The following is a 23498-nucleotide window of genomic DNA, read 5'->3' as shown; positions in this document are numbered from 1 at the left end:
TGGCCGGGGAATGTGAAACAGGGGAACTCACTCACTCAAAGCATGGTTGTCTGATGGATGTCTCTGTGCCGGTTACTCACTTGACTGAGTGCCGCCGACCTCGCCATCCGCGTGGGAACGGTCCACATCCTCGCCAGCCAGCTGGATGGCTGTATTTCCAAAGGCCATGAGGACCTTGATGGGCGTTCCACTACCAGTCTGGGGCATCTCCCTGGTGTTGTGGGCCAGCTTATCCTGCATGGAGACAGATAGAGCGAGTGTAAGCAAGATGCCTGTCAGGTCAGATGAGAAGGATGGCTGGCGTGTGTGGTGTGTGAATGGTGCCATGGATGGCACGATGGGCAGGGGTTGTGTGTGAGAGTGTGCGTGTGCGGTGGTGGTCCTTGAGCTGGCAGTGTGTGTAAACCCTGTGGATGTGTGATAGGTTTGCGAGTGTGTAAGTTGAATGTGATGAGAATGGTGACTTACCCTGGCAGAACGGAGATCATCCTTCATCCTCTTGCAGCACTGTGTGGCTGTCCTCTTTTGGAGGGTATTGGTGCTCATCACTGCCTCCCATGCTCGATTGGCTCGCCTTTGCTCAAAGCAGGGAGAGAGGGGTTCACGGTGGACTTCCACTATGCCCAGCAAGTGCCCCAGAGAGGCGTTACTAAATTTGGGGATTGCCGTCTTTGCTTTCAGGGCCATCTGTCACCTAGATTAGTCCTGGTTTGAAGACACGAAGTGGGCTGCGCTCTGATGTGCTTTAAATATGGCGCCCGGAGTGAGGAAAGCACTGAGCTTGTGCTACGGTGGGAAAATCCTAGCATGCCCACCAGCGATCCAGCGTGTTTGCCGTGTATGCACTATTAATGAGGAAGGACACGCGGGAGGCAGAAGAGATGGTGGAAAAACCCACCATTGCGGCCAGTGGGAAAAACATCTTTCTTCATGCCCACTAGCGCACTTAGTGCAAATCAGGGAAAATTCCGCCTTCAGAGTCTATCCATGATAAATTTAGCCAGCTGCCATTGTCTCCAAGCATTAATACCTTGCACCTTCTTCTCAGTAAAACAATCTAAGCTTTTCTTTATTCTCTAACAATCAAGCCACCCAGGTTTATCAGCACATGACCCCCTTCATTTACTCTAGGTTTAAAGCTACAGTCCTGAAACATAATAATCTTAGCCTCATAATTGTAGCAATTTAAAACAGGACTAAGTTTCTTTATAAGTACATTGTAACCTCTTGTGCGGAAATCTATTGTTTGGAAACACCAGAATTTTTTTTAGCGTCCCCAAGTGACTCATTTTAGTACAGTATTTTGAGAGAAAAGACATGGAAGATACAGTATTTGGATAATTAAAACAACTTTTATTTCTGCTTTATTGTGTTTTATTGCTGTTTTAAGCTACAGGTACATATTTATATTTATTGTATTTTCCGGTCCACATGCTTGTAGTTAGGCACTCCAATGCCATTCTATTATCCAAAAAATTCCACGATCTAGGAATGACTTGGTCCCAAGCATTCCAGACTGGAAAAGTTTATGATGAACCTATGGGGTATTCTGTGAACTGTGCACTTCAGAGGTAGCTCCTCATTGATAAGGCAAAATGAATGTATTTACATTACAATTCTAGTTCAGTTCTATTTTCAACTTCTTTGTTTCCATCTTTTTCTTTCAGCTGATATAATTTCTACCGTAGAGTTCAACCACACTGGAGAATTGCTGGCCACTGGGGACAAGGGGGGTCGCGTTGTTATATTTCAGAGAGAACAAGAGGTAAGTGTTGCAGAATTGCAATACTACTTAATAAGAAAATGTTATTGTAATGTTGCTATCATGGGTGCGCTGCATTCTTACCTCTCTTGCTGGCTCGTTTTTATTTTAAGTGCCAGTTGAACCTTCTCACTTGGTAAAAATGGCTTGTTTCTATAGCCAGGGAAGTGAATGGAGTAGATGAGTTGTTTCCTGGTTGTTGAGCAGTTACTCAGGGGTGTCCTTCCCTCATTGCAAGCACTTTTGTGAATTTAAAGACTTGAAAGTTTGAGCCTGTGTTATCCCATAAATGGCATAATTGCATATCAAAGCATTCTGATTCAAAAAACAACATTGTCTCCCCAATAAGAGCAGTGAAAACTGCATGTCAAGGGCAAGCAACCAGTGTTGCTGGCCAAGAATGTCACTATTTCTTTCCATGCCTGTAGCTTACTTAAGGAATCAGGTTGTTATCCTGAATGACAGTGAAACTCAATTGCTTTATAAATGTCCGACTCCCGAACACAATGCTCACATTCCTATGCTTTTTTCTATGATACTACATTTTTTTTTATTATTCAGTGCCCTTACTCCACATTGCAGGAGTGGTGGGAAATATAAGCCAATAACAATTTGGCAAGTGAGCAACATAATATAAATTTTAGTGGTAGAAAATAAATTGTTTTTCCAGAACCGTCTACTAGACTTTGCCCTTCTTTTCATGGAACACTTGAAAAGCGCGTGTTCTGCACCTGTAATCAGCCTTGCATAACCTCAAACCTTTTACTACTGATGATTAAAATGTTCAAGAGAACTGGAAGAATACGTTGCGATACTGTACTCCCATGGCATTTTGAGGGTAATCTGATATGGCCTGAATCAATTAATAGTGTTATGGAGCTCCCTCTTTTCACCCACAAATTCTTTTGGCGTTCCTATTTTCAGGATTAAAATGTGTTATCAATGTTACTTAAAAGTAAAATACATATTCATGTATGGAGCTGGATAAAAGGTCTGCAAGAAAATATTTTTTGTTTATGAGGATCAATTACAAGATTAAAAGTTTCCAAACAAGTAGGTCTGTTGGCTGATGGTAACAAGGCATTCATAATGGACAAAAATATTGGCTTGTATAGATTACAAGACCCTTTACTATTTATATTGATGCTGCTGACAACAATTTAATTTCGTTTAAGAATGAACAACACTATCTGCTTCTTTAACTAGAAAAAGAACTAAGTAAAATTTGTGATCTGATTTATTTTTCTAATGCAGAGTTCAGTGTTGCAACAACTATAGGTCATGATTTCTGTGGGTCTCCCCGCCCCCCCTAACATCAACTACAGTACATGGCGCTATGGCCTTGGTAGAGACCAATAACCTGTTTATGTTTTTTTGGAATTCAAACACCCAGGTATTTACCAAAAGAATGAAACCACAAGGTTCGCAGCTTAAAACAGAAGAGTATTGCTACACCAATATCAAAAAACCCTAATAACTGCACTCTTTCTCAAATAGTCAGTTACGTTGAAGATATTAAAAGTACAATGAACTCAGTTACTTATAATCTAAACCAAACCCCTGAACTCACATTCCCTTCCATACCCATTGGACTTGCACCCCTAATAACTCAAGTCAGATATTTAACAAATTAGAAATTTGGTCTGGGCACACTTCCCAAGATTCATATAAGGATTAAGATTTCTTGGGCTTTCCAGTTATTTTCAGCAAGGTTGTTCCTTCAAATCTCCTCCAACCATTCTACAGTTGTCCCCATTTAACACAGGCATCACTAGCATCTTAAGCATTGCCATCTTGGGCCAAAACACTCTTGCGCTTAAGTCTCTCTCAGGCTTGCTTGTTCTCTTGCTCGCTCGCTTGCTCTCTCACCTTCGCTATACTGGAAGTTCAACTCACGGTTCGGAGTTCTTCAGTTGAGAAGAATTTTAAACTATTTCGTCCGACACGATTTCAACTGAATCCTTCTTGAAGGAGATGTTTCCTTCACTCCAGTTTGTTCTTTAAAAAAAAAGCTCTGCTTGAAACAGAGTTAAACCCACAATCTACTCACCCCTATAATTAATTCCTTGTTGACCCTGCTATTCTACTGTTTATCTCCCAGGCAAACTGGTCATATGATCATTCACTGGAAGCCAGGTGCTTTACTGTAAATCCCCTTTTATAGAAGCCTAGTTCCTAAAGGGACCATCGCTCTAACATTTTTCCAAAATCACATGGGCCATCACAATAGCTTAAAAAGAAGCATAAAATAACCTGAATTGCCATGTTGCTGCAGTTATGATTTAGCTCATCCATTTGAATCAGCTAAATCCTGCCTTGAACGATGATTCTTTACTACTCACCTTTCCCTCCCATCCTTTTATCCCCTGAAGATGCGAAGTCTTGTTGGGACAGAGACACATAGCTACTTGTGCCCCTTTCTCATCTGTTGCCCCAGTGAACATCGACAGTAACTGTTGGTCTCCACTTGTCAGTTCAGGGAATCATGTGAACCCACCTGATGTACAATTCCAGCAGCAATTGAAGGATAGTGTTTAGAGGTGTGAAGATTGGCTGATTTTCTTTCTTGTTTTGCTCTTTGCCCTAACCCAGGGATAGTGAAGCCTACGATCCTGCCCCAAGCTGCTTCTTGAGCTAAATAGCAATGACCAGAGATCAAATAACCGGGGGAGCAAATTCTCCCAATTTCAGTGGAAGAAAATAAACTACAATTTTCAAGTGCTGTCATATTTGGCCAATGTGTAGCACAGGCAGTTTTTATAATGTATCTGAATCCTTCAAAAGTTGACACCTACATAGTTCCATAGTTTAAACAAGGAAATCATGCATTTCCCAAAACTTTTACAATATTTGTTAATTAAGTTTGTGTCCCATTTACCCCCGTGCCCTACCACCTTCCCCACCAATGCGTGCACGCACCCAATACATTGATCTGCATTTTCAGCTTTGAAATTAACCCTTTTTCTTCTTTTTAGACAAAAAGCCAGCCTCACCACCAAGGTGAGTACAATGTTTACAGCACCTTCCAGAGTCATGAGCCTGAGTTCGATTACTTAAAAAGCCTGGAAATAGAAGAAAAGATTAATAAGATCCGTTGGCTGCCTCAACAAAATGCAGCTCACTTTCTCCTCTCTACCAATGGTGAGTGAACTCAAACTCTCTTCCTCCTGGAAACCTGCCTCCCGCCATATTTTCAATCCAAGCCCTGCCACTCGATACCCCCACCAACTAACACATTATTACTGTTATCTCTCTGTCTGCTTTGTTAAGTACCTTCAGATATTTATTTGCTAATACTGCTGAAGGGAGGTGTTGTGACACAGTAGTAATCACAGTGCAGAAGAGGCCCTTCGGCCCATCAAGTAATGTCCCTACCTCGGTCAGAAGCTCGACTCCAGGACTTGATGGCCACAGAAGGTGTGTTCATAATGTGGCCGGACAGGTAGATTAGCAGCCTGTAAACCTTTCCAATACGCCTGATGGTAGGTGCCAAGAATGGAAGAGTTTCCTGGTCAGCCATACTGCAGAACGCAATGGCAACACTGTGTTAAAATGTTTATATTTTGGACATGGACTATTAAGTAGTTAAAACTCTGACTTTATTTAATCATTGGACAGACTCTTCCAACACCCATAGGCAGTGCAAAAAAACCTGCTTACATCTTTGGTCAAACAAAAATCCTGGTAAGGTTTAGGATTGCAGGCTTGAGACCTCCACAAGCTGCCCTGTCTAATTCAGTTAAGAGCCTTGATTAAATTTTTCAGGTTTGCTGCATTAACTTCTTGGGCTCAGTGGTGGCAGTCACTCCTGTATGTAAACAAAAACAGAATTACCTGGAAAAATTCAGCAGGTCTGGCAGCATCGGCGGAGAAGAAAAGAGTTGACGTTTCGAGTCCTCATGACCCTAATGAGGACTCGAAACGTCAACTCTTTTCTTCTCCGCCGATGCTGTCAGACCTGCTGAGTTTTTCCAGGTAATTCTGTTTTTGTTTTTGTTTTGGATTTCCAGCATCCGCAGTTTTTTTGTTTTTACTCCTGTATGGAGTCTGAACAAATTCCTTTTATGGGAGTTGACTTTCAACAATCATTATTTCTATCTGCAAGTTCCTTGGGCCTGAGTGGCACTTAATACAGTGAGCCTTTCTGAAAATAAGCTACATGGGGCTCTTGGTGGGAGCCAGAACCCCATCACCCCTATTAAATACCGTCCATATTCTCAAAAGGCATCTGAACTGAGGATTCTCATGGGGCATTTTTGTCAGTGGTTGTGCAGGACCAAGCTGAATGAGTTGACAGGGGGCGCTTAGCCGCACCTTATCATGAATCAGCTGGGGAACAACACTGACAGTATTTGTGGGAATGCTCTTGCGCTAAAGCTGCATTACGCTGTAGCTGAGACATAGTGTGTGACTGGCATGGAGGAGGAGTTGGAAGTTGGTAAAATAAAACTTAAAAAGAAAGTTTTCAGTGGGTGAGCTTGTGTTGTCAACTCAGATGATAGAACTGACTTTTTATATGTTAAGCAGATATATCAAGATGGATTGTTATTGCAATTGGGTATGCAAAGTTAATTATGAAAGCTCAGAAGTTATTTTCCAACTGCTCTTGCATTTGCAGAGAAGTCATGTGTTAAAGGAGAAATATTATAAAACATGAGGGACAAATAGTTACGTCTCTTAACTGTCTTGGCTGCAAGTTTAAAAAATAACAGTTTGGTTTCTCTATGAAGCTTTAATGATGGTGTTAAAGGTTAGTGGACCATTATTTCAAGCCACAGCAGTGTACACTGGGATAGCAATAGAAGGCTGGCATTTGATAAATGGTCCTGTCAAAATAAATAAAATCTGTTAATATTTTTCACTCAATTGTTCATTCTTCCTGGAATTAGTAGGATGTGAAGAGTGAATTATGCAGTATCAAAAACAGATTGCCAATTATTCTTCTAATTAAGGTTATTTAAATAGCCAGTTTTGAGTTGACTACTGTAGTGGATGCAGAGATTACCGTTGACTTGGACGTGGTCTGGTAGAGGTTTTGAGTTTAGAATTTTCCAATAGCAAGGAAAAACCTGAAATTATTCTTGCAATTAATTTAACTAGGCTTTTGAAAAACCGCAATATCAACCATTTAGCAACATTTAAAAGACATTTCAAATTGAGGTAGGCTTTGGGGGCTAAAAGTATCGGGCAAAAAACAAGTGAATGGCAAAACAATATGGTGTAACAAGTGTGCAGACAAATGACCAAAGAGCCTGGCTCCTCATTCTCCTGCTTGGTGGCTGATACATTGGAAGTGTTGTTCCATAAGTACTACATTAACTTTATAGCCTGAGTAGTTAAATTCCATGAAATAACTATGGATAAGTGTTGATATTCTTAACTTGAAATTGAATTAGTTAAATACAAACAAAATCAAGATGGCAGGGCAGGCGATGTGTTGTAGCTGTAGCATGTAGGACTGGTGGATACCTGTGTGACCCACCCCAACCACATCTGCAGTAAGTGTCTACAGGTTGGGGAACTTTGTCCCTGAGCTGATGAGCTGGAGTTCAAGCTTTGGACATTGCATCAGGGAGGGGGAAAGTAACCTCGACACTTTGATTCAAGAATGCAATCACACCCCTTAAGATAGGTACTTCAGATTTGGTTCATGGTCAGGGACAGGAGAGTGAGACTGCAACAGAGGCAGGTTTGGGGATCCAAAAAGTAGTAACAGAGAAGCCTCAGCCTTTGCAATTGTCCAACCAGTTTGAGGTTCTTGCCGCTTGTGTGGACGAGAACAGGAACTCCAGGGTGAATGAGACAACCGACCACAGGACCGTGTTGCATGGAGCCACTCAAGTGGGGGGAAGAAAAAGGAATGTAGTTGTAGTAGGGCCACCCAAAGGCCTTGATTGACTTGCACGCAGGACAACCATCCCTGAGTCTTACTGCCCCAGACTTAATAGGGTGGGGTGGAGTCAGGAAGATGACAGGGTATTCAACCACATATCATCTTGTCTGGTTAAATGGGCGCTCCCACTTCCCAGTCTGCCTCTGGGGGTTAATGAGGAGTGAATTAAATTCTGCCCATTATATTCATGTCAATGGCTCTGCTAATCCAGCTTCTGTGAAATTGGCACCTCAATATGATAGTGCAAAATATATAATTAATGCTGTTCAATGTTCTGTCACAATCTCCCACACTCTTGCCCCTCTCTCTTACATTTGAAGATGGCAGGTATTTTAAACAATTATGTCACACTCTCTCTCTCTCTCTCTCTCTCTCTCCTGCTGTTTGTGTACGGGTAGCTGTCTCACCCCAAACCTGGCCTCCTTAAAAAAGGCTCAGAGGCAGAACCATGCCTGCAAACTGGCATGCCAGCTGGCACCAGGAATTCCAGCACCTGTTTGCCTCCTTTTGGCAGGCTTCCAAACTTCTGCACTTTGTGTGTTTATTTTGATCTCTGAATGATTTACTCCGTAGTACAAATAACATTATTTGTACAACATAGTTTGGATGGGTTGTTTAATTCATAGTTTAAACTCTATGATGTACTTGTGGAAAGAAATAATTGTACAATGCCTTTATTTTTTCAACTCTATCAGTACCACTTTGCTCAGAGATGTATCGCTAGAAGTTGACACAGTATATTGTCTTTGATTCTTGCAGATAAAACTATTAAATTATGGAAAGTCAGTGAAAGGGACAAGCGGCCAGAAGGTTATAACCTCAAAGATGAAGAAGGTAGAATGAAGGATCTCTCCACAGTTACAGTGCTGCAGGTGAGTGGAGACCTTCCAAATTAAACTTGGGCAGATAAACAGAGACAATACACTCTCTTAAAAACTTGGAGCAGATCAATTAGGGGACAAAGCATCCAATTATACAGCACCATATTGGGTAAATTTGATTTGAAAACCATACCAATAATCTGCAACCTGACAGCACGTATTTCTTGCACTAGATGATAAAAATGAGCTACAGAATAGAATTCAGAAATCATGTTCCAACATGTTGGTTTGTTATAGTACATTTCTCTGTGACTGTTCAGAAAACAATTTATTATAAATAAGCAGTCTACATGTATAAAATATGAAATTTAAAACAACGTGGCATCCAAAAAGAGAAAGGTTGACGAGTTGTGTAGAATCTCTTCTCATTTAAAATGGGTATTGTTACAAATTTTGGATCTGCTCTCCCTGTCTTGCGATCGGCATCATCTGTCTGTCCCATAAGCTGCCTTCACATCCCCTAAGATTACTTTAAATGCATGATAGCAATGCCATGGCCTAGAAGCAATAATAATAATAGGCCTATAATAATAAACCTCTCTATGCACACTGAACACTGCTGCTTTGTGGATTTCTCCTATTTTCGTAAAGTAGACCAAAAAGCACACCAATGACATTATGCCAATTTGTCAACTAATAAGCTGATTTATTTTGTCTGAGACACAGCTTTCATGATGAGAATCCAATCAATAACTTGTTATTCCTTGTATCATGGAAAATACAAAATAATGCAATTTGCTTTTTGCTCACTTTAACAAGTCAGCAACTTCTGAACCCACTGGCAATTATCTTTGAGATGTGGGACCTTACTATCACTCCAAGTGTTCCAGAGACTGCTGTGCTGCAGTGGGAGAAAGAAACAGACAGCCACACATAGATACGGATGATTGACCTCTGAGCCTTCCCTCAGCTCTCTGTCAAAGTATTGCTCACTGAGGTGTCAATCAAACTACTTACCTTGAATGAGTATCTTCTGCCTTCTGTCTGGGAGCTGAGGCGACCACATTGTTTTGCTGGATGCCTCTGAATGAAAACCATTCCAATATTAAAAATGCAGTGGCCTCCTGTTGTCTCAAAGTATTGTGGCTTGCAATAAGACTCAATCCTGTGATGGCGGGTATAAAAACTAATTTGTCTTAAACAGCAGTCTGGAGTGCTTGACTCTCTGGGAGTTAACCCTGGGAGAACTGAATCTAACATAATAATAACACCAAATAAATTAAACCAACATTCCTTCCAGGGAGGTTAGATAAAAATCTTGAAATGTTACCAGCAGGCTTTGTTTTGAGTGGATGCTTCAGTAAAATTAAAGGAAAATCTAATCCAATTATGACAGAAGGTTTTTGTCTGGAATATGAATGGGAAGGTAAGTGCATTAAAGTGCATTTATAAAAATCATGTTTGAACAGAATTTAATCTGGACTTTGAGTAGCTTGAAAAAAGCAATCTGTCTCCCAGGAGTTTTTTCTTTACACAAACGCTATTTCTCTGATTTTGTTATGGCACAACCAATGGTATAAGCCGAGCTGCTCAAATCCCAAAGGGAAACTTGAAATAATTGCCACAACTGTTTTACAACTTATATAAATTTTGAGATGCGTGCCTTGAATTCAGTAATAATAAGACCACTGAGTCTTCTAGGTTTCTTATGAAACTAAATTAAATCTTTGAATAGAAGAAATGATTTGAAGCACATACATGGATCTACAAATTACTACAATGATAACTTCTAAATCCCCTAGTTAATCTAATTCCCAGTTACACTTTCGTTAAGGTATTCATATTTTTAAAATACCCAGGCAAAGAAACACAATACCCTGAACGATCCAATTCAAAGTGAGTTTTCTTCACTTCAGTTTTTTGTAGACAGCAGCTTGAGGCTTAGGTGCTAGGCTTTGAGCCTTTGAATGCAAATTCTCATTGTTTCACTATTCTTTGGACTTTACCTCTCTAATAATAAAAACCCCTCATAGTACCAATTTTACCAATAATCTTTGGGAAAAATAAACGCACTGTTTCTTAACTTCTCCTGGCTGAGTGAAACATTTCACATCCTCTTTTGAATTCAAGCTAGTCTGGTTTATTTAAAAATGCTGAAATTCCTTTTATACCTATGTCTACCTACTAAACATTTCAAACCTAGCTTATTTTCTGGTCCAACCTTAAGGTTGGCGGGCAGGCCAGGATCCCTGGCTGGCATTGGAAAAAACATGAAACCCCATCCACGGGCGGGATGAGGTTTCATGTAGGTTTTAAAATTTTTAATAAAAGTGTTAATGAAAGTGATGGACATGTCCCAACTTGTGTGACCGTGTCACATGAGGGGACATGTCAGGTGATTTTTTTTTTAATTGTTAATAATTTTAAATTTGGTGTTGATGTCTCTGAGGCAGCACTTAGCCTTAGCGAAAGAGCGCACTCTCGGTTTAGGGATTCCACGCCCGCCCGCACAGGGAGTGCATAGTGCTTCCTTGCAGACGTCACGCTGGGTAGGCCTTAATTGGCTGACCCAAGTAAAAAGCCCCCCCACCCCCCACCCCCCCCAGATCAGGGGTGCACCTGCATGCGCCTGATCCTAATTCTCCTGGTACAAAAGGAACAGATTTAAAAGTACATCTATCCTTGTAAATTTTGTCTTGATTATTTCTTGGTATTTTACACACTGGGTTGATGGATGATCTAGCTTGAACCTCCCTGTGGCATGATAAGAAGGGACAGATCACTAACTGTATTAAGGGCTTAAAATAATTTTAGCTATCTTTAAAGTAGGCAGGGTTAAAAGCACATAGATCCCTTAGTTGGACAGAAATAGTATGAACACAAGGATTTGTGCTTAGATTAATTGTTGGCATAAATCTTCATAAATGAAAACAGGGCAATTTTCAGATCAAATCAGTTGTACAGGTTATTTGATATCTGAACAAATGATGGGCTAGTGTTTTTGGGGAAGCTCTTCATAACGGTTCAACCTCTACACTGATGCTGACGATCTTGCTGTATATTTTAGAACATTGTGGGTTGAATTTTTGTGGATGAGGTGGGAAGGGCAAGTCGGGAAACTTCCCAACCTGGCAGAGCCACTTCCTTAAAAAAAACCTTCTGTATTTTGTGTCGGGGAGGTGAGTATGGAATGGAGTTGGACCCACCACCTCCAGAGGCAGGCCCGAGGCAACAGTGGAGGTGGGTGGGTAGCCAGTTCATCAGGCTAGTATGCCCTCCTCCATTCACTGGGACATTGGCTCAGTTTTAGTGATGAATGTCAGGCCCTCAAACCTTCACACGTCTCAATTTTGCCCCCCCACCACAACCCACCCCAAATGCCTCCTCATATTCTCTATGCTCCCCCAATGCCACACCCATGCCCCATGTATCCTCCATAATCACTTACATTTTATATACTATGGGGAGACCTCAGGTGCCATGTCTTTGATATGGAGATAAAAAAAATATACTTCTAACAATCTAATACAATGCTCACTCATACAGACTTCATTCTGAAAAGAACTCTCATAAAACCCATTCAAAAATGATAGATCCCCTCAAGTGGTCAATTGGTTGTGAAAACAGTCATCTATTTCACGAACCACATCAATCATGGATAATCCTTTAATAACCTCTTAAAATTGTTATTCAAAATGTGAACACAACGGCCGGCTGAGATAAGTGGCCCTCGGACTTTTGAAACTCAGCCAAGCATTCACAACGAGCTCTGCTATAATTTAGGGGGAACAGCCCCTGGGAAATGTAAATAATGGAGTCCATTGAAACTGAAAAAACAGCTTTTTTTCTAAGCTGCACCAGGTGTCCTATCAATTAAAACAGTAAAAACGCATGTAACTTACAATACAGCATCTAATACAAATGGGCAGGTTTGGGTAGGGTGGAAGATTAAAGTGTTAAAGCCTGACCCCACCCTGCCAAGTTCCAGCATTAACAGTGGAAGAATGAGGGATGGGCAACCAAACCATTCCAAGGAGGCACATTGACACCAGCATAAAAATATTGCTAGTCTCATTTGTGATCACCATTTTAAATTTAACTGTGGATAGCCAACAACTAAATTCAAGCATGAAATGTCTATCCAGGAGTTTAGTGCCTTTATACCTACCTCCTAGATCCAGTCTGCCTGCTTGGATGACATCCTGCAATCGGACACCATGCCCCGATCCTTCAGTTTCCACTCTGACCTTCCCTAGATCTCCAATTCCTGCTCCTCCAAGGCCTCCTAGGCCCATTCCCCTCACCTGGCATTCAACCTCATCGAATTGCTCTTTGGACTGTGGGATCAGATTCATGTCCATTCGGGGCATGTGCTTATCTGGCCCCATGCCCTCCTCTGGACTCTTCACCATAAGGCCTATGAATTAGCATTTCATTATATCACAAGTCATATATTGTTCATGCTTAAAATAGATGTGCCCCTTAACTTGTGCATACCAAGTGTCAGTACCTATAGTTGGAGTTTTTTTTTTGCTCTTTGCAGTTTTTAAATAACAAAACAGAAAATAAACCCTTCCAGCTAACCTGCTTTAGTTTGCCATTCGGTGGAGGCATTGTGGGTCTGTGGTGTATTTCTGCACCTGTCTGCTGTTCATTCTTTATAACTGTCAAAAAAACAGGACAGCTTAGACAAGCTGGTGCTAATTGTAGTCTGTATTGGAGTGCAGCGGGAATTGGGTCTGAGTGATGTCCCTATTAATCAAGATGATTCAAAACTGAAGTAATCCAAAGGCAGCCAGCAGCTGAATGTTGCAGGTGTTAATGGGTGTCTGACTGGTATAGTGAGTCAGTCATACTTGAACATTTTATAGACCGTGTTCCTTATTCCTACTTAGTCAATGTTAGCAGTAATACCTTTTTGTTTTTTTTTATATACTGAGAGAGAGCAGAGCTACTCAGATTAGGAACTTGGCATACATCACAATAGCCCAGCACCACTAAACTGAGACAAAATAGTACTTTTTCACATGCTAATTCCCAGCATTATTTACAATACTCCCAAAACAGTAAAACCCATAGAGTATTGATGGAAAGAAAGCCATCTTCCCCATCACTTTGTCCCTTCTTTGAGTTTAATCTGCAGAAGATCCTATCTCTTCTAGGTAACCTGAAGGTTGACTCTTTGTATTGATGTACTCAATTGTACTCATCTGCTGCAGGGCTTTTGGGTGATGGTTTAATGCCTCTTGGGCAAAAGCTGAACAATTCACCCATATAAAAAATAAACATGCAATAGTGTGAATCAGAACTAAACACAAAAAGAAAAAAAGGTTTTGAAGCACAATGGGGTGGGTTAAAGTGCATCTGAAAAGGAAATATGAGCCAATATTTTATATGAGCACTCTTGGTCAGAACTTGATAAGTGGCTCTAGGGATTTTGAAACTCAGTCAAGCATTCACAATGGGTTCAGCTTGTCAGAACATGAATGTCAAATTCTCAAACACCCCCAAAGTGTCAGTCAAGACTTCCTGATAAACATTCAATTTTCTTCTAAGTGGTAGTCTGGATTTTCTCAGCCGGATGTGGAAAGCTTCCTAGATCTCCCTTTCTAATGACTTAACCCCCTTCATTGGAGTAAAATTTAGTGATCAAATCAGCAAGTCAATGACTTCAATTCTCATACGTGTTGGACATAATCATCACCTGGATTCATTAGGATGACACTGTAGTAGAAATGAGCTCATCTTTCAGGTTTGTGTAACCTTGGGCTGAATAATACGGAGGAGCGGATGGCACGCACCACCCCCCCCCCCCCACCCCCCCCCCCCCCCCCCCCCCCCCCCCCAACCACCACCACCACCACTCTCCCCTTCAGAAAGTATATCGGTGTGAAGCTGACCAACTCCACATCAAGCAGCTCCACAGCACTAAAGCCCTGCAGGGCTTGTTAACCAGGGCTGAGTGGGACTTCCGTCCCTCATTATGGTGGAAGTCCCACAATTTGGGGCTGCCACCCAATTCGATGAGCCAGCAGCATCATCATCAGCCCCAGCAGCACCGGGAGGGTATCAGTGGCAGCTGCCGGTACTGCAAGTGTGAAGGTGGGATGAGCACCCACCCACCCACCACCCTTTGCGGGAAATACGCCTGCCGGTGCACGTACAATTCAGCCCCTTGTATTCAGATGAATCAGAGGCTACTATTTTAGATTTGCTATACAGACAAAGGATGTTTGTATAGATAAGCATGACACCTTTATCCAAGGTGCAAATTGGCATATGTGTGAGCTATCCAGCTCATCCTATGCCAGGTGTAAGTTGTCCTCACTTAATAAGGTTGTTGTACACACCATTCCTGTTGCATTCCCTTAGATCCCTTTGTAAAGCACCTTGGGATGTTTTGCACTGTGAAAGGTGTTTCGAAAAATATCACTAGAAACATTGTTATAATAAAATTGTGAATGTACCATTTCTACAAATAGCAATGAGTGGAATTTATTTCCAGTTGTTTATGGTTTAGGCTAATGGTTTAGGGGTGTAACTCCTTTTCTTGTGGTGATGCATCAGTATAAGGGCTGATTTACTAATTGGACTTGCTGATTTTGATAAGTTAATTTTAACTGAAATGTGAAGTGAATTGTGTTTTTTGTGCTCCTCGTCCATCATAAATGTTCCTATTTATTATCCTTCCCACATGCCTTTCCTTTATGGGATTCCTGGTCCTCATTGCCCTAAAGCATTCTTCTGCCTCTTAAAAGGAGGTTGTTTTCATGCTTTTTTTCTCCTGGCTGGACCCCTGCCACTCGATGCCCAAGTTAATAAGGCTTTTGGGGGGAATTGGGCCTATTCAATGTTGGAGAAACAGGAAGGGTAGGGAGTCAGACTTGTTTATATTTGCATCTATTTTCGTAGTCTGCAGTTTTAGGGGCGTTGAGGTAAGTCGATCTAAATGTAAAATCAGGTGCACCTTTAATCAGGTTAGACAGTTCTTAAGTTGTATTTAGTGTACCTTTTAACTTAGTGCTTGGATGTCGTGCAGCAGGTTCATTTTGTCTGCTGCTTTGCAGCTTAACAAATGGTCATTTTTGTAATGGGAGAGTTTTTTGGTCTGGAATGTTAGAGGATAGAACCTTTTGTTTTATTACATCGCTAGGCAATGATGACAGCTCCCACGCAGATTTGATATTAGAATCACCTCCCCGACCGTGAAAGGAATTAATTTTGATTAAACGATCAAAGATATTAGCCAAGCCGCATGTTAAACACTCAAATGTAACACTTCACATGGAAACCCATCTCACGGGTCATGAAGCTGCAAAATTGAAAAGAAAGTGGGGTGCCTGTGCTCTATAGGTTTTTGTGTAATTAAGTTGCTATTTTGCCCACTGGATTCCACAGTATGCATATTCTCTCGGAATAAAGGTAGCAAACACTCTGAGAAAATCAGAACATAGTGTGATAGGGAGTACGTTTGGTTGCTAGGACGTAGGTCCTCACAAAAACAGTGGTGGATGCAGAATTCGTAATAGCTTTAAGAGGGAAGTGGGTAAATTATTTTTTAAGAATCTTTGCTGGGCTGCAGGGAAAGGGAATGGAAATGGATCTCAGTGGATAACGCTCACAGCGAGCCAGTGCAGGCATAATGGCTTCCTCTTGTACTGTAGTGGTTTGATTCTGTTGGAAGGCAACCTGTGCTTTATCTCAAATGTAAACACTGTTACATTGGTACTCGTGTTCCTGGATGGGTTGGCGTTGTAGCAAAACTATTTTTGGGAAAGGGGCTGGAAGTGATTTGCTTGGTCCGGTGCTTTAAGCGTAGTTGTCAACCATTAACATTCGGAGCAAAGGATGTGCTTTTACGAATTGCTCCTTTCAGGCTGTGGTTTCTGAAGTAATATTTCTGTTGGCAGCTGATGTTCGCTGTATTCTGCACGTGTGGACGTTGTGCATGCGCAAGTGGGACAAATTCTGAACTGCATGGAGTGAAAGTCAATGTCAGAAGTGCTGCTTGAGATGCCAGTGCATGAATGGAGTGGATATAGGTTGATATCTTCAACCAGGAAGCTCCCAAAGTCTGAGCAGGCAAAAGTGAGGTTATGATGATGAAAATGAGAAGGGGAACTTAGTTGAAGAGGATGGTGGAGGAACAAGATGCAGCCAGAGAGGGTTGAAGGAAGAAGCTGGGGATCAAAGGAGTTTACAGCTGTGCGGGATAGAGGAGTGAAGAATAGGGAATGAAGAGGAGGCCATTATTTGTCCCTCACCCAACATTCATAAAAATGTCATCTAATCATTAGCACAGTGCCTTTTATGGGAACTTGCTTTGTGCAAATTGGCTGTAGCATTTCCCAAATTACAAGCGACTACACTTCAAAGTGCTTAATTAGCTGCAAAGCGTGTTGGGGCGCGCTGACTGGAAAAAAACTGTATAAATACAAATTCTTTCTTCCTTTCTTAAGAGGGCCTGAACCAAGAATTAGATCGCTGATTACCCATAGCCCACAAACGATTATAGGCATCTCTCTCTGTTCGAGACAGATGATTATATAGCTTAAAGGGCACCACGCCACATCAAGCATGGAGTGAGAAAGGCCCCCATGAACCACCACAGTTAGTTTGGGATTGAACCCACGCCATTGGAATCATTCTGCACCACCCTCTAGCCATTTAGCCAACTGAGCTAACTCGGTGAATTGACAATGATGGGATGATAGGAAGGTTTGCTCCACATCCTCTCGAGGGAGAGGATGCATGGGGGAGGGGTAAGAAAAAAATATTCCGCATTACAATGTCAAAATGCTGAAAGGCATCTGAGCCCATTGTATATTATAGCCCCCTTGCAAAGGAGTGGACCCTTTAAACCCCTAAAGCTTTAACATAAGGCATGTGTGTATATCTTTATTTAATGCAGTGGTATTTTCTTTTAACTGCTGGCAGTGTATTTTATTTTGCATCTCCAGCTCAGAAACAGCAATTGATTACATTACGTTTTCTAATTTAAGTAGTTCAGTCCCTTGACATTGTGCTTGGGATGGAAAAATGAGACTGCACAAGCACACGTGTGCAGTTTGATAAAGGTGCACAATTGGGCTAAAGTCTACTAGGTGAGAAGCCGTGGCAGAGTAACAAAAAATGCATGACAAAAAGAATCACAGGACACTTCATAATGCAAGCAAATGCACCAAATTAAGTGTCAAAAATGCAAATTTCTTGAGGGTATGACCCAGACCTCACCCCTCTCTTTCTCTTCTCTTCTCCACACCCCCCAAGTAATTAGATGTTGCACCACAGAGCTCATTCCCTTACATTTTTTTGCATCGTTGTTGTCCTGTTTTACCTATGGTGTATCTGGTAAGTTTGATATGTTTGGATGCAGTTAAAGGCATGACAGATTAACGTCCCACTGTGCTTTTTATTTTTGCAAGTCTTGCACGAGTTCATCAGACCTCAGTTTTCACCGTGTGGTGGAATGTGATCCAAAAATGTATTTCCTGAAATTCAATATAAAATTAAAAGGAAACTGACTTATTTGCTCACCTTGAAGCAGAGACAAAGGCCTTTGTTGAGGGCTATTTTTTTGGTCAAGTGCTACCTTTTGCGTTGGCAACTTTTTTGAGGGGGTCTTTCAGCTTTCTTGATTTTGTAGGATGACATTTCTGACAGCGTTAGCCTAATGTCCTGAATCCAGGATGAGGATTCTGTCAATAAATTGAACAGAGCCTGCTAATGCCTGGAGGCTGAGCCACCCCAAGGGGTGTGATTATTCTAACCTTTCACACTTAGTTATTTTAGGTTAGCTGCATTTGTCATGTCAAAGTACCACCATTATGGAATGCTTCTGTTAAAATTACCGTCAAATTGGGGGCGGAAGCGTCCCAGATTATGACCAAGTGCATTAGAGGGCGTGAGAAAAGACATTTTAACCGCTGGCTATGATAGCAGCTTTTTGCGCTGTATCATCCACATCCTGCCTCATTAGTTATGCAGTAACGGGAAGCAACTTCGACAACCCGAGCAAAATGCAGCTTGCCAGGTGCACGTCGCTTCAGTACAGTTGTGAAATATGTCGGCCCGGGTGATCCAGCATCGGGGGAGGTGATTCTGGTGAGCAGGGCTTATAACGAGATGTTGAAGTATTGAAATTAGATTCCCGCGTGCGGAGACGGGAAACACAGCCCGCCATTGATGGGTGGAGCGGATGATCGCAAACTGGTTTCACGACGGCGTAAAACCGATTTTTGGCCTTCTTGCCATATTGTCCGCCCATGCCTGTCCCCAAAGGGACTGGATGATTCCACCCGTTGCCTAAACTGATTTGGCACTTGATCTAATGTTGTCCTTTCATGGAGATTTAATGAATCCTTTTTAAAAGGTCCAGATGTTGTTGACTGCTTAGATGCTGATTAGAACTCCTTGATTATATTGAGGCAGGATCCACTTAACTCAGACATTGACCTCACCAAGAGCTGGACAATTTTTCTTGGAATCAGTAGAACATGAGACATGGGTCTGATTTGATTTTCTTCATGCAGTGACCTCTTACAGTGTTTATGAAGTAAACTGTTGTCAATTGTGTGCCAATTTCTAATGAGAATCAATCACCAAATTATAAGATCAGCTAGAACAGAAATGCCCATGTGCATCATAAACCAGTACAACACTGGAATAAACAATCAGAGGCTGGTCGAAATGCCTATTTAATAACCAATTAAGTTAATTAAAAGTATTAATTTAAGTAAGATTGCAAAAATGAAATGATTAGGTGTTTCTTTTTTTCGGACCAAAAATAGAAAGAAACAGAAATCTGAAACAAAAACAGAAAATGGTGGAAAAACTCAGCAGGTCTAACAGCATCTGTGGAGAGAAAAAAACAGAGCTAATGTTTCTTCTACAGAGTCATTACGACTCAAAATGTTAACTTTTTTCTTCCTCCACAGATGCTGTTAGACCTGCTGAGTTTTTCCAGCATTTTCTGTTTCTGTTTCATATTTTGCTTTTACCTTAGGAAACTGTACCATCTCTCCCCAGTGCCAACTCAGTAATGGGAAGGCAAGATGACAACCAATGGAGCATGTAAAATGTCAGCATGCTGGTATGGCAGAAATATTCCAGTCGATCCTCATTATATCCCTTTATAGGATTGGAAACACTCTTCCAACTGACTGATGAAACAGAAACAAGACAGAAACCAAGAGATGGGAAAGAATGAAAGGTAGAGGGGTTAAAAAAAAACTAGAGGGGCTGTGCATCAGCCCAAGACAGGCCCGGCATACCTCTTTATGGCTTCATCCTATTCCCTTGGATGTCAGGTCCCTTAACCTTGTAGTTCTGTGTTAAAAATTGTAAAGCATTTTCAGATTTATATTTACAAGTATTTCATTCTCTCATTATGATTACCTAAGTAACGCTATTGGACATTCTACAAGAACAGATCTCTTTGTCAGTGACAGTGCTGATGGAATCAGAATTAAAAACAGTGGAATTTTTGCTCACAACATCAAACCCAGTAAATGTATTTTAGGGGCATTAACCAGAGCTCTGCTCCCTCCCCTGCTCAACACACCCCTCTACACCCCTCTCTGCCCATTCGGAAAGGAGAGGTCAAAGGCAATGCTGCAGTACATGAAGAAGTTACCCTGTAAGGCATGACATCCATAATGATGAGTAGTCTAGTGTAGCCATTCAGTTTGGAATTTAGTACAGTGATCTTCAAATGAATCAACTTTGTGCATTGGACAAAATTCTTATCCAGTTGTGATGCATGAATTCAAGCCTAGGATTCTTCTCAGAGAGCTTTTGGTCTCTGTGAATTCTATTGTTCCCCACCTTATTCAATCTTTTTATAGGCTTTTGCTGCAACATTCAGTTTGCTGGTTTCCTGCTGGCTAAAATTGTCAGGCACTGAGGGCCTGAAGGTGATCCTTTAACCCTCTGCTGAGCATCAAATTGCTTACAGTCAGCTTCAATTCCTGACATTGAATGATTAGAGAAACTCTCCATTATATCCATCCTGGCCTCATTGATGCTGTCACACAGTTATTGAAAATTATTACCCCATATATTAAAATCATGATTACTCCATCAAGCGGCTGCTATACAATGTGCTATGTCAGTGGTCATCGAGAAAAGCTGTGCCTTTATTTCACTGAGACTTCAAACGTACTTGGGAGTAAAAATAAACTCTTAAGAGCTATTAATTTCAAGTATTGTACTGCTCTGCAGCTCAGGTCCAATTTCTCTCCCATGTTGCGTGTGCTATCTTTTAAAATTTCAACACCCAATCATAATTTTTGCTCCAAAAGAAGACGTTTTGGGTAAATTTAATTGTGGAGAATTTCCCTCCCCAAAAAAGCTCTGTAACATATGTCTACTCTCCTTGAACTATTTTGCAGCTCCAGAGGAATCGGATTAAAAATACAGTTCAGCCTGGTCATTATGCCCAGTTTGAGATTGTTCATCTTGCCAGGAACAAAGAAAGGGAAAATGTTCTACCTCAATTTCATCCCTCAAGCAGCCAGTAACTTTATATGAAATTGTATGGAAATATGTCATTTGGCCCAGTCAGTTTGTATTGATGCTTCTCCTCCACATGGCAGTTGTTCTAATCCCCATGTGTTCACGTTGTTCCCATTTCCATTTATTCCCTGCTCCTTCAACGACCTATCTAATCTGTTAAATGTTGGCATAGTCTCTGGTTTAGTCAATATCTGCATCCATTTTGTAGCCTCACAACCGTCTGTATGCGAAAAAAAAAGTGTCTTTTCTGCTCTGACTGTCACATTTAATCTTATACCATGTCGTTTATTCTAGATCCCTCAATTACTGGAAACAACTGTTTCCAACTAATCTGCCCTATTCATTGATCATTTTAAGTACTGCTACCAAATCACCTCATAATCTCATCTGTTCTCACAAGAACACCCCAATTTGCAAGATTTACATTGTAGACAGAATTCTATTAAATTTGCACTTCATCCTCTCTATTGTCACAACATCCTTCCAATAGAATGGAGTCCAAAATTTTAAACTGCTCCAACTGTGGTCTCGCTGAGGTTTTATATGTTTTAACTTGTCATTGATAAAGATTGTGACAATGCTCATGTCTATGCAGACCATGTGTTTAAGTAAATTTTATATGCTTTATCCCTTAAATCTAAGCCCTAGGCTGTGATAAAGTGTAATTTGGTGAATGGAAGTCATTTCCTTGAGTCCCATGCCAAATAAAGAATGGGGAGCTGATAGTATTTTATGTCACTGACCCTAAAGGAGTCTCACAGATAATTCTGATCCATCTGATGAATCAAGGGCCATGGTGAGGTTTCAGCAGCTTCTTCCAGCTGTCTAAAGAGCAACCTTCCTCTTTTATCCCTCATCTAAAATCTAGCCTAAGCTGAAGCAATGTACATTCTGGGGTACTGACAGAAGTATGCAACGGCACGGGAGCTGGCGAGTTGTGACTCTTGCATTCCTGCTCCTCCGGGCTTCGTTGAAACAAAGAATTAACTTTCAGTGGCCATGGGTGGCTGCTGAAGAATTCTGAGCAGCCCCAACACCACCTGTGTTTCTCATCAACAATTCATTTCTGGATGGAGGTCATCAATATGCATACTTATGGTGCTTAACATCTAATTTGGGAAACTACCTACAGTGTTTAAAATCAGGGTACCTCAAATTTAGCAGTTTGAATAGTGCCTGCACAGATTTGGCACAGGTTGTCCCACTGTTAATTTGGTATGCTTTACACTCACTTTACACCTGGAAAAACTGGCGCAAAACACACCAAGTTTTACCTTTCTGTTTGTTCTTTCACCAAGGTTATGTTTAGTTTTTATTAGCTTGCTAATGTTACTTCTGAATGAGAAGCTGCTGGTCTTGAACCTGCAATAATACATCCTAAGTACTTTTGTTCTATTTTGGTTGGAGCATAGTTTATAATATATTTTCCCCATATCACCTTGAGAAATTTACACAAGGCAACCAAAGGCTACCAACCACCATTCTGGTAAACCTCTAACTTTGGAGGAGGCCCGCCCAGGAATTGTATGGGCCAGTATCAGGGGCACTTACACCAACCAGGATATCATATCTGTGTTAAACGCAATGGACCTACCTATTGCTGCAATCTGTCCTTAACATGGTCTTCCATTGTGAGAAAATATTTCGATATCAAACATTTAGCCAACTCTCTAATTCTTAAATTTTGAGACTTGTCCACCTGAATGGATATCCTGAGGTCAAGTCGCCTGGAATGTCAATTTTCAACACTTTCAGTGGTGGTGTTGGAACTCTCGAATCCAAAATGGTGTTTGGTTTGTAGACCTTCCAATTTTTTGCATTGGATTTTACTCATTACAGGAGGGCGGCTTAACCAGCTTAGTGGCTGCTTAGAGGGTGGTTTGTTGCATTCCCCAATACAAGGGGTTTTTAGCCTAGATATTTTCTTGGATCACTGGCCATTTGCGTAAGCAAATTTTATATCGTCCATGATCTGGAGTGTGTCAGCCAGGAAGCTGTTCCAGACTAGCAGACAGACATATTTCTCCTTTCCCCTCTCCACCACCTAACACCTTCGATAAATCTGACCCTTGGATGGTGCTTTCATTTCAGCATTCCTTATTTGGAAGAAACAGAAGTGAAGTGATTCCACATTTGGTCTGTATAATGAGTTTGTACGTGGCTGAACACGTTGACTTTATTCCAAGTGTTTCTTTTCATAGATAACTGTTACTTTGGTGTCCAAGGCCACTGACCTATGATTTTCATGGAAAGATGGACAGAATTGCAGAAGCTAATTCCCAAAACAATCCCATGTTATGGATGCAGAATTTGATTAGTTGTCACTGTAAATCCATGATCCTTATCATAACCTTTTATATAAAAATATGAGCTGCTGCACAATTAAGCCTAATATTTCAATTGTGTAAGTAAGGGTAATTCAACGAACAGGTTAAAAATGTCAAAGAAATTGGTGTAATGGTAGTGTAACTAAGGAGAAGACTCGATGTTGGGTGTGCTCAGCCTG

At 41.2% G+C, this 23498-nt stretch overlaps 1 protein-coding gene across 4 annotated transcripts in view; it reads left to right on the top strand.

Annotated features, from left to right (window-relative positions):
- Positions 1–23498, top strand: part of LOC121282937 (serine/threonine-protein phosphatase 2A 55 kDa regulatory subunit B gamma isoform) — a 339135-nt gene that overhangs the window by 219828 nt on the left and 95809 nt on the right. For all 4 annotated transcript variants that reach the window (XM_041196762.1, XM_041196781.1, XM_041196771.1 and 1 more), the window contains 3 exons: positions 1668–1765; positions 4738–4903; positions 8415–8527. In XM_041196762.1, coding sequence (XP_041052696.1) covers positions 1668–1765; positions 4738–4903; positions 8415–8527 — 377 coding nt within the window. The remainder of the gene's footprint in view (positions 1–1667; positions 1766–4737; positions 4904–8414; positions 8528–23498) is intronic.

Source organism: Carcharodon carcharias, chromosome 1 (genome assembly GCF_017639515.1).
Source record: "Carcharodon carcharias isolate sCarCar2 chromosome 1, sCarCar2.pri, whole genome shotgun sequence".
Lineage (NCBI taxonomy): Eukaryota > Metazoa > Chordata > Chondrichthyes > Lamniformes > Lamnidae > Carcharodon > Carcharodon carcharias.
The sequence above is the reverse complement of the archived record's forward strand: the minus strand, read 5'-3'. Positions and strand labels throughout refer to the sequence as shown.